Below are 13,106 nucleotides of genomic sequence, written 5' to 3'. Positions count from 1 at the left end.
GATGGAGTTTATTTTTACAGAGCATCAACAGAGTTGTGCAAGTGTTTGTGTTTGTTCCCTGCATTTCTAAAATGCTTGTTTTACAAACAAAGCCCAGTTTGACGACAGATTTGCGTATCGTTTATTTCTTAAGAATAATGCAGTCCCAACGAAAAAGGGTCACGATCGTGTGTTGGAACCGCATGCGGTGAGTAAAACTGCTTAAAATATCTCTGCCTCCTTGTTAGTGCGTCCGCCTCCCATGCCAGAGACCCGGGTTCGAGCCCCGCTCGGAGCGAGACGTTGCTGCTGCTGCTCTCGTTCAGTTTCAGCCTCGGGATCTGATTCTGGATCATAAATATACGCTGAATCTGACTATTAGCCATGGTTTGTTTTGGATGATGTTTTTTTCCTCACGGTAATGTCACAGCTTCCAAACGCTCTCAACGCAAAAGCTTACTCGTGCTCGTGATTCTTTAGCTCCGCCCACACGTCACGCCTCCAGTCGGTCGTGTTTTTCCGGGAAAAATCGGTACAGACTATCTTTCTCTTATGAATATAATAAAACTAAATACTTTTTGGAGTTATGAAGGATGCAGTACTACTCTATAGGTACTCAAGATTAACAGGAGATTGAGTGAAAACGAGCATTTCACCCCCCCCCCCCCCCCCCGTTTAAATGCCTTGAGACACTAAAGCAGAAGCTGTTTTAATGCATCAGGATTTGAATGGATGAAAATATGTTCAGCTGTGTATTTTATAGGGCAAACCTAATACAATATACTCCAAAAATTATCTCTTATAAGAATCATAGTGGTGATTTTGCGCAGGCAACATCACTCATTTATGGTAGAAAATGTACAAATCTATTTAAAAAGTGCATTTTATTTATCACTGCCTCAGTTAAAACAGCAGAAAATATGTTTTAGTTTAAGATAAAGTAATTAGATCTTAGTTGAAAGTGCTGAGTGTGTTACACACACAATCCAATGCTGATAATGCATAAAAAAAATCATAATCAGTATTTTTTTCTTCCGAATATCTCAACATCCTTACAATGAAATTGATCTGAGAAGCAAAACTGTATAAAGTGTATTACTTGTTTTTAGAGAATGCATGTTGAATTATTCTGTAATTTTCTCACTCCATTTGTAAATGTAATTTTTTAAAGCTTAAACCTCATCAAATTAAACATTTTCATTCATTTAAAACAATAAATAATAATTTAAAAAAAGTTAAAATTGGGCCAAAAGTTCAAAATATAATACATAAATTTTATCTTAAAGGATGTTCAGATACTTTTATTGCATGAAGCATGTATCATCAAAGTAGCATTGCTTTACTGAACAGTCTTTAAACGGCAGGAGGCATCAAAAACAGGCAAAGCAACATATTCATATTATTCAATATATCCTAGCTTTTTACAGAAAATATTCAGATATAACCCCCTTTATTATCATTGACATTTTCATAAGTAACTGTAATTTAAATACACTTTTTTAAGTAACTATAACTGATTCAATTTCTACATTTAATTTGTAATTAAAATGTAACACTGTTACATGTATCTAGTTAGATGTTACGTAACTGTTACATGTATAAAGTTAGATATTACGTAACACTGTTATATGTATCTAGTTAGATGTTATGTAACAATGTTACATGTTTCAAGTTAGATGTTATGTAACACTGTTATATGTATCTAGTTAGATGCTATGTAACAATGTTACATGTTTCAAGTTAGATGTTATGTAACACTGTTATATGTATCTAGTTAGATGTTATGTAACAATGTTACATGTATAAAGTTAGATATTACGTAACACTGTTATATGTATCTAGTTAGATGTTATGTAACAATGTTACATGTTTCAAGTTAGATATTACATAACACTGTTATATGTATCTAGTTAGATGTTATGTAACAATGTTACATGTTTCAAGTTAGATGTTATGTAACACTGTTACATGTATCTAGTTCGATGTTACATGTATCTAGTTATATTTTACGTAACGCTGTTACATCAACAGAGGGGACACCACTATCGCGTCTCAGATTGGGTGACGATTTCTCCAGGTATGTTTTTATAAAATGTATTGTAGTAAAAACAACAAAATTATGCTTTGGAATGTAGTAAAATAAAAGTTTCTCCAAATAAAAATACTCCTGTAAAGTACAGATTCTTAAAAAGAAAGTACAGCAGCAAAGTAAAAATACCACTGAAAAAAAAAAAAAAAAAAACTAAAATAGTGCACATCTTAAATTTTCCTTTGTAGTTTTGGGTTTATTGGTTTACATTAAATCGTTGTATTATGTGCTGTTTTGTGGTACTTTATTGTACATGTAAAGCGACTCAGTGTGTGTATGTGCTCTGATTATGAACACACATTTAATCAACATGTCTGATCCACAATCTTCAGAGTTTCAGAGTGAGTTTCCTGTCCTTTACAGCACCTGGGACAGTTCATTCCCGGGATGGCGGGTGGGGTGACCTTGCTCAAACCAGTGGAAAGAACAGATTAATAGGATGCTGTAGACGACAGGATCAGCCTCACAGATGGCAGGATCCGTCAGGGGTCGATACAGATGAAAACATAGCTCTCGTCATCAGGACGATTCGCATGGAGGTCAAACGGCAGGTTATGCGAGCACCTGATGACCGCGGCTTAGGGGGAAAACTTTGGCAGCGTTTAGACAGCGTCACACTATTGTAGCATGCACAGATGAGGTAAAATCGGAGTTATTCACCAGGTCTTTTTACATAAATCAAAGACAAAAACAAAACAATTCAGACAGATTTCGTCACATATTATGGCCCTTGTGTGTCTAAAACATTTGTTAAGTAAATTTGTCTTTATAATTTCTAAGTTGGTAATTGTTTTACATTATTTTAGTAGCTCACTGTATTTTGTACTAATCAGAAATGTTTCTTGAGCAGCAAATCAGCATATTAGAATGATTACTTAAAAATCATGTGACACTGAAAACTGGAATATGATGCTGAAAATTCAGCTTTGATCACAGAATTAAATTACATTTGGGAATTTATTACAATAGCAAATACTTCTTGATGCAGCCATGATGAACAGAAGAGGCTCCTTTTAAAAACACTAAAAACCTTACTGACCCCAAACCTCTGAATGGTATCCAGCCCTTCAAACATTTCAAGTTAAAACAGTCGAATAACAAATACAATCTATCTGGAGCTCAAATGCCACCAGAACTATTTTATTTCCAGTGCAAGAAGGCTGTTTAAAGTTTGTCTGCACCATTCACCACATCCGACATGCTTCCTAAAATGTGTTTTATTTTCTAAATAAGGAAGAATAACAAGTACTCTTGTAAGTGAAAATATGTTTTTTGTCAATACATATAAAAATGATATAAATAAAAAATATTGATAGGAGAGCTATAGGTCAGGGATTCACAACGAATACATCTTCAAAGCGAGACACTTTACACAAAAGAAAATGCATTACTTCTTTCAAAGAGCACGGAACAAAATGAAGTGCAAGAGATCAGATATATCTTTAAAGTCAGTCTGTTTTATACAAAACTTCTGTCTATATAAGTATAAGTCTCATGTGTAACTGTTTGAAATGCTCTACATAGGCAGCGTTGTTCACTCAAAACATAACTGATTTCAATAGCACATATTGCATTGCAATACTTAAATAAGCATAAAAAATATGTTTCACACACAAAAACTGGTTAAAATTACACTGAGAAATGTTTAATCATTACTTCTCAGCACTGGGAGACATATAGTTTGCCTAATCCACCAACTTGGATTTATTCACAGAACCCGTCGCAATGCATTCTGGGATTGCCCGTGATGCCTGAAACTGCTGTCTAGGTAGGCAGCTCCCTAGGTTTTGGAGCTTATCTCTCCAGCAGAAGTCAATGAATGTGTAAACAGTGACATCAGCTTCCTGTGATCTCTGATAGGACGGTCCAGCATCAGGCCCCTGTCCTCTTTCTCTTTCTCTCGTGTCTATTTGTCTGGTTTCTCTCTTATCGTTTCTCCTCTGCTCTACACTCCTCATCAATCACACGTTTCACTTGTGAGTGTCGGTCAGCCGCCAGCTGAGTTCTGATTGGCCCACAGCGGTCTACAGAACCTGAGACCATATGGACCCACACGACCCCAAACACATCCAACAAGCATAAAAAAGGGGCCACTTTCTACACTTTTGCAAACACTTACTGTAGTACTAAACAAAAACAGTTAAGAGTAACAGTTTTACATTATCATTTATAAACAGACCGTTTTTGCTACTGTACCTTTAAGATTTTCATATAGAAATGACCTCATGAGGGCAAACCAAGATACAGTAAAGGTGTTTATATGTAAATATACATGGTCATATGTTAATGAGCATCTGATGTCATAATTTATATACTGTAATATAGCAGGATTAAGCTGAAATCGAAATAAAATATTACATGAAAAAATAAAATAACAAAAATTTGAAATGTCACATTGGCAACATCTGCTACTGTACCTTTAAGAAGTCCAAATCTAATAAGCTCATGGAAATTATGCCATAAGCATAAATATATCATTTAATATAGTGGACTAATTGAAAACAACCAGTGCTGTTATTACTAATATTAACTAATAAAATAATAAAAATAATAAAAATAATTTGTAATAATTAAAGTAAAGCTGAAATAAAAATAAAATATAAATATTAGATGAACCTCAATGAAAATTTGAAATGTTGCTTTGGTAGCTAATAAAAATAAAATACATTTTCAGTCATAAATTATTATAACTGAAAAAAATTGAATTAAATCTAGAACTAAAACAAAAAAAAAATTATAAAAGCACATACAATTTAAATTAAAATATAAGCATAAAGCATAAGCATAAAATTGATAGTCTAATATAGTGCATTAAATATAAGTGACTAAATTAGCATTGTTACCAACTAAACTATTAAATAAAAAAATATATATTAGATAAAAATTTTAACTTAAAAAAATTGCAAAATTGAACATAAAAATGTTGCCATATGTGTGTGTGTGTGTGTGTGTGTGTATAATTGTGGGTGGTTGTACAGTATGTAAAAGACCTTATGGTTTAGCGTCACGATTTCGGATTCGTTTTGCTATTTAGTTTTATGTTTTCAGATCAGAGTTTGCCTACATAGTAAATAATAAAAGAGTAAAAAAAGAATACAAAAACACTATTTTACGTGATATATGACACCTTGAACCGGTTTTTAATTGGCATTAAAAAATCTAATGAATAATATAATGTAAGCTATCGTTATAGCTGTGTATATAAATGTTCCTTCGAGTCATGTGAAATTGAGCGGTGAATGTATGGTTTTGTGTGTGTGTGTGTGTGTGTGTGCAGCTCACCTGGGGCCTCGATCAGCTGTTTATATATTCCCAGGAACGCAGACTCCGCCTCCTTACTTCGCTGGTTCAACGCAACCACCTGCAGCAGAGAGATGAGCTCATCAATCCAGGACACACTTAAGGGCCACGCAACACATAATAAAACACTCCAGTCAATAATTCTGCTCCATATGTTGATACCCCAGAGCTACAAATGAACAGAGCAAAGTTTATTCCTGTACTTAAATAGAGAAAAACATTAGCATGATCGCTCATGAGGAAAACTCTGTCTAATAAAGTCAGCAATGCAAGAAAGCCTCCGATACTTCGACAAATATACCAGAGACAACACATAACGACTTCACACTCATCACAACACAAGGGGATGTTCTACTCATTATGTTTGTGCAGTATGAATACAGTGCATCACTTACTATATCTTACTATACTATACACACCACACTTCAAAGACTGCTGTTTCCCACAATGCAATGCTCTTGACTTGAACTTTCACTTGCAGTGTGAAGAACAAAAAAAGGACACTATTTGCCAAATTAAAATAGCTAAATAATTACATAATTCAAATCTATATTAAGGATCGTGTGGCAAATTTAGCATACTACTATTTAAAGCATGTATCTTTGTATACTGCATAGTGTTTCACAATTATATATACACACATAATATGCAGTATACAGTGTGTAAGTATTTTATGCTTTTACAGAAGTCTCTCACTTACTCACCTAGGTGGTATTTATTTGAAAAACAGTAATATTGTGATATATTATTACAGTTTTAAATAGCTGTTTTCTATTTGAATATATTTTACATTTTAATTTATTCCTGTGATCAAATCTGTATTTTCAGCATCATTACTGGAGTCTTCAGTGTCAAATGATCTTCAGAAATCATAATATGCAGATTTTTTATTAAAAAACATCTGATTGTTATCAATGTTGAAAACAGCATTTATTGTCACTTCTGATCAATTTAATGCAGCCTTGATAATTAAAAGTATCAATGTCTTTCAGAAAAAAATATAATTATTTTTTACTGACCACAAACAGTACTAGAAACACTATTAATTTTGTTAATATTAAATATTAATATTGTTGTGTGGATATTATATAACAGTGTGCTATCTAATTCTAAACACTACAGTGCTAAATGTACAGTAAAGATACAAAAGCTGTCACCTTTTCAAGAGGAACACCTTTGTAGAGTCAATTTTAAGTACCACCCTATGGACAGCTTTTGCACCTTTTTATTCTGAGAGTGTATAAAGGCTGTATGTGTGTCTGTGCTGCTGAGGGCTCTGGGTCTGCGCTGGACTACTGTGGACAATGAAGCCAGGTCAGATTCAACCAGAACCTCCTCTAACCCGACCCGTCACCCCTGCTATTCTCCTCTCCACAGGTGACTCAAACCAATTACGGATTAATTAAGAAAAAGCAGGAGCAGAATGGACCGCCACCTGGCCCCATAGAGAGGGCACCTGTGCCTGTGGATATGTGGGTTACAGCTCCAAAGACCACACAGAAGAGCTCCAGAGTCAGAGCGATTCACTCCAGCCGTGCACCCTCGGCCCGTCCCGTCATTGAGAGTCTGGTGATGATGCCAGGACGATGCCAGCTTTGTGACGGCAGAAGAGAGACTCAACAGAAATAAAAGACGGAGAGTCCTACACACTCAAATCAAGTCATCAGCGCTTGACTCAAAGGAGATTTTGTGCTGAAGTAAATCAGAGTGTGGCGGGTGAAGAGAGGTCAATGGCTGCTGTTGAATACGCCAAACTGTGAAGTGTACATGAGTCAAGAACTGATCTGGGTCATATTTATAAAAAAAAAAAAAAAGGTTACACATACATTTAAATATTTTTTTTATTTATTTAAATATAAAATTAAAAGAATTGATTTTTTTTGTCATAAAGAAGATGAAGCATATTTTAGGACTATTTTTTAGAAATGTATACTGTATATATATATATATATATATATATATATATATATATATATATATATATTAGTTAATATTATTGCAGATTTTAATTTTAAAAAGATTTAAATGCTATTTTATTACTTTCTATTAATTAAAACTTTAATGGTCCTAGAAATAGGTTTAATTTTCATGGGAAATCATATAATGAAGCATATAATATTTACATTATAAATATTTATATTATATTATATATTTTATCACTTCATTTGTTTGTATTAATTTATTACAATAATTGAATACTCTTAAGAATGGGCTTCATTATCATGCAAATGTTTTGTTTTGTTGTTTTTTTTTTTTTGGGGGGGGGGGGGGGGGGGTGAAAAATGACCAAAACATTTGTTCAGGAGATTCACTGATACTGTGAAACTAAACCAGTAATCATAATTCATAATAATATGTAAAGCACTATGCAGTATGCAACACACATTTTACTACTTTGTATTTAATTCCATCTCACAAATAAAAATAGTGTGCACTTTTAATCCAATTTTGGTTAAACATATAACTTGTGGAAGTTAGATCGAATAAGTTAAAAATGTTTAAAACATATTTAAAAGGTCAAGTGAATTGCACTGATACAGTATCCCGCGACACGTGTGCTGCTGCATACTGCACATTATTTTCATTGTACAGTAGCAGTAAAATTTGCACTCTGCACACATTATACATACTGCATATTACTTTCTTTGAAAATGATATGCAGCATTGCATTGAACCTGCTCAATAAGCATCATGTTGTCTGAAGCAGCATGTCTCGTGGAGTTCATGCAGAATAGAGCAGCGCTACAGGAATCAATACTGATACAATAGTCTCCCGCACTCACTGTCTAAAAGCAATTGTGTTTCTCTCTTTATTTTTTTAGTTTTCTCTCTCTCTCTTTTTTGAAGTCATGACATTCAGTTGCTCCATCAGCACTGGAGCTCACACAACAAACACAAGCCAACAAATGTAAAGGAAGCGAGCGAGTGCGATGTTAAACCAGTCAGAGCATCTGCAGATGTGATTGGTCTGATAAGTGCTGCTTCTCAATGGCACTGAACCTATTTAACACTGCTTATGTTTCAGCTTTAAAGCTCAAGTTGGTTATTTTCACATGGAATTGCAATTTTCAGAAACATTTCAGAAACACTCCCCCATCTGCCATTGGTCAGACTTAGAGATAGTCCCGCCCCCAAACTCATGCCATTGGACGAGTCAGAAATCAGGCCAGTCAAAACAAACAGATCAATGTTTTAAAAGTAGTAATCAAGTTATCAATGACCTATATACAATTTACTAATAATTACAAAGACAAATGGCAAGTAACAGTGAATTAAACAAGAAATTTTAAAGTAGAAATCCCGAAATAGTATTTTCTTGTATGTACTGCAATAATCTTTGTTTTATTAACAACTTTAGGAAAAAAAAAAAAAAATTAGTGTACGCTGAAAGAAAAAACAATTTGTGTAGAAACAATTTTCACTTTAAAATTGTTAGTGAATTTCCCAAATAATAACAAAGAAATAGCAAGTAATATTGAATTAAACATGAAATTGTGATTTAGACAGACTGAAATAGTATTTTATTGTAAAGCACTAATAATTTTTGTTTTATTTACAACTTAGTGGAAAAAATAGTGTGCACTATTACAATGTTAATAAAATTCACGATTAAACACACAAAATTTACATGTAACATTGAAATTTGTGAAATTTTAGAAAGCCTGAAATAGTATTTTCCTACAACACACACCAAAAATCTTTATTTACAACTTAAAAAAAAATAATAATAATAACATTTGCATCTTATTAGAGACATATGCTTATTTATTTGTGAACACTTTCCCCCCTCCAGCATTTGCAGTCAGGACTGGAAACATGAATGAATTGAGCACAGACTGGCTCACATATGGCCGGATAATCACGCAAAGATAAATCCCTGTAATTCTCCAAGAGACAACAAAGATCTCCTTATGAATTTACACAAGATGAAGAGCCATTTCAGCCTCCATTTTTCAAGGCCATAATGACTTGTTAGACAAAAGCATAATCACCATGACGATCAGCATCATCATCCTCATCGCACGATACACTGTAACAATTTTACATAAATCTTCATCATCTCCTAACGGGAGAGCACACAGATTACCTCCAACATCACACCACCAACCCGTCACACACACACACACACACACACACACACACACACACAGACACAGACACACACACACACACACACACACACACACACACACACTTGTTTAACGAGAAATAATTTACCTTGATCTTGAAATACAAGTTTGACGTACTGCTAAAAACAGTGTAACCCTCAAAACCTTCTCCTTTTTGTGAGTATTTATTTGAATTGAAAAGCAAAAATAGATTTAATCAGATTTTTTTTTTTCACACTTATTGCTTAAGACAACAGTTTGGAAAAATTCTCCTAATTTTTATTCACCATCATTCAAAAGCTTTTAAGATATTTTAAAAAGTCTTTTCTGCTCACCCAGGCAGGATTTATATGTTTGAAAATACAATAAAAATACAAAAAAATCATTTTAAATAACTATTTTTATTTGAATATATAAAAACATGTAATTTATTCCTGTGATGCGCAGCTGTATTTTCAGCATCATTCCTCCAGTCTTCAGTGTCACATGAGAAACATTTATGATTACTATCAATGTTAAAAACAGTTGTGCTGCTACATATTATACAATACAATCAAACTGAGTCCAGGTGTTTTAACAATATATGCATAAATTAGCATTATTAGTGGACAAATTTAACTAGTGAGAGTATGAAAAGTGTGTTTTTATCAAATTCACAAGGACAGAAGTGTCCAAAGTTGAAACAGCCCTGTCTGACACGACACTTTTAATAATTCTGTAGAAAGCTGATAGTAATTTCTTCTTCTAGTTTGTAAAAGCAGACCTCAGCACTGCACGTCTTCTGTTACTTCATAATTACAGCTTCAAAGCGCAAAGAAATTCAAGATACTTTAGTCCCAAAACTTAAAGGTATAATTTAGTTTTTACATAAAACACACTCCAGCATTCACTGACTAATTTCTCATTTGCACAAATGAAGAGAAAAAAATCAAACGCTCGACTGCCAAAAGCATCTGTGGTTGAGTCCCACAATTAATTTGAGAACAGAAACTGTGAATCTGTGAATGTATTTTCACATACGTGCAAACTTTCGACACACACACACACACACACACACACAACTCTTGTGAGAGGGTCAAGAAGAGCACAAAGTAATCAAGAAAAGTCAGCGTAAAAGAACAAAAATGTTACAAAGAGCGTTAGCAAGAAATGAAGGCAGAGAGACTCCAATAAAGAATAACAATTAGCAATTATACACTCATCCTTTACAATTATCACAACTGGTGATTATACAGTTAGCAGAGAATCATCACTTTTAGCCCTAATGGCTGAACATTTATATATATATATATATATATATATATATATATATATATATATATATATATATATATATATATATATATATATATATATATATATCTATCTATAGATATATATATATATATATATATATATCTATCTATAGATAGATAGATAGATATATATATATATATATATATATATATATATATATATATATATATATATATATATATATATATATATATATATATATAATTTATTTTTTTAATGGGGAAATCAAAATGGTAAAATGTAAAAATAATAAATTGTCACAAATGAACCTGCCATTCTGAAACATAGAAATAGGAAAAAAGATTATATTATATATTATTATAGAATTTATCCAATGATTTATTAATGATCACTGTTAATTATATTAATATAATTAATAGAAATGTTTTGTTTTAACTTAATTGATATAATTTTATTCTAAACTAAATTATTATGAATTCTAAAAATTCTATAAGTATGTACATATTCTATACGTTCTATATGTATGAAATTATTAAAATAACTTATGGTAACATAATAATGTAGAAATATGAAAAAGACTATAAAATGTATAAAAGATCTATGAATTATATGTATACTAAATATTTTATATAAAATGTAGTATTAAGTATAACATTAGAAAATGTAAAGTATATAAAAAATAATTATATCAAATTATAAATTAGATTTTGTATATATATATATATATATATATATATATGTGTGTGTGTGTGTGTGTGTGTGTGTGTGTGTGTATATATTAAAATGTACAACTTGCCCAAACTGTGACTGATCTGACCTATAAACCTGACCTGACCGGTCATTTATTCTGCCATCAGAATAAGTACTCCAGGCCCAGAGCATCCTTAACATGGACAATGAACAAAGGTGATAAAAGATCATCTATATTCTGACAATATTTTAAGCACATACATAAAGCAAACTATGAGTTATAATCATAATGATAGAAATCTGGCTGTGAAGTTTGTGATGGACCGTGTGAAAAAGCAGCTGCTGTCTCTGAAGCGCAGAGAGAAATGAGCAATCGAAGTCCTGACACATATCCAGTGCCCACGTCAATTCTGATCAGCAGCCTGTGTCACACACACACACACACACACACACACACTGTGACAGTACCAGCTGGAGAAACACACTGCCCTCTGAGAGACCAGACACACTCTACACTACTGTCTCCCAAATGGGGCTTCATACAGGAACTGCAAGGGGTTTCCAGAGTTGTTAAAAAGGCAATAATGAGCTAAAATCAAAAGTAAACTTAAAATAAATAAACAGGGCTGTATAATTAAACCAAAATTATATGACTTTAATGCAGTGTTTTTTAGCATCTCAAAGTGAATGGTGCTTCTCACCAGATACATCTCTGTATGTAGAACACAGAGTGCATTTGGCTCTCTGTATTCACAAATTTACATAAATCACTTTTAACTCAGTTTAAAGACTTGAAGATTTGAATGCTTGAAGGTGTAGAATTTATGACAAATATTGGGAATATGTAGCATATAACAAAAATATTTGTATAATTATCAAATTGTTTTTTTTTTTTTTACATGCAACTGTAACTCACAACACTAATATGTTTCTGTATTTATTTTTATAATTATATAAATACATTTTACAAATATAATTAATTTATAAAATAAAATTAATATTTTAAAATAATTATATTATTATACAATTATTAGAAAATAAATATATAAAATAATAATAAAGTTTACATACTTTATGTAGAATTTAAGACAAATATTGGTAATATCATAGGGTACTACTTAATTATTTTATAATAATAAAAAACACTTTATTTTACATTACAGCACTAATTACAACAATTATAGATTTGTCTATCGTTTTTATAATTATATAAATAAATTGTAGAAATAATAATAATAAGCAGCAAAAATTTGAATCATTTTCATATCATATGAAATGTTCTATTGCTGTTAAAATCACTATAAAAAATTATTGCAATATAATTCTTTGAGGCAAGTTGTGCAGCCGTATAAATAATTGTAAAATCAAAACAATCAAAATAAAACATTTACTGTTTAACTGTTTGATCATTAACCAGCATTAGATGTGTTGTTAAATGTTAACTCAGAGGTACAGTACTTCAAGTCAATATTTCAGCTGACGAAACCGCTTGGGAAACCCTGCTCTACCAAGAGCCAGATCTGGGAAGTACAGCAGAAGTACAGCTTCAGATACTGATCTCAGTTCAGACAAAATCCCCACACATGCTCGAGAGAAGACAGTCTGGCAGAGTTTAAGACAGATCCCAGTTCAGCTCTAAATCCAGACGAGATTCACAGGAATAGACATTAAACCCTAAGACT

The 13,106-nt window shown here is 32.3% G+C and overlaps 1 protein-coding gene across 2 annotated transcripts in view; it reads right to left on the bottom strand.

Moving 5' to 3' along the window:
• Nucleotides 1–13,106, bottom strand: part of LOC128019021 (homeobox protein cut-like 2) — a 146,915-nt gene that overhangs the window by 45,782 nt on the left and 88,027 nt on the right. For both annotated transcript variants that reach the window (XM_052604960.1, XM_052604961.1), the window contains exon 4: nt 5,351–5,429. In XM_052604960.1, the coding sequence (XP_052460920.1) occupies nt 5,351–5,429 (79 nt within the window). The remainder of the gene's footprint in view (nt 1–5,350; nt 5,430–13,106) is intronic.

This window comes from Carassius gibelio, chromosome A8, assembly GCF_023724105.1.
Source record: "Carassius gibelio isolate Cgi1373 ecotype wild population from Czech Republic chromosome A8, carGib1.2-hapl.c, whole genome shotgun sequence".
Lineage (NCBI taxonomy): Eukaryota > Metazoa > Chordata > Actinopteri > Cypriniformes > Cyprinidae > Carassius > Carassius gibelio.
This window is presented reverse-complemented; position numbering and strand designations above follow the sequence as displayed.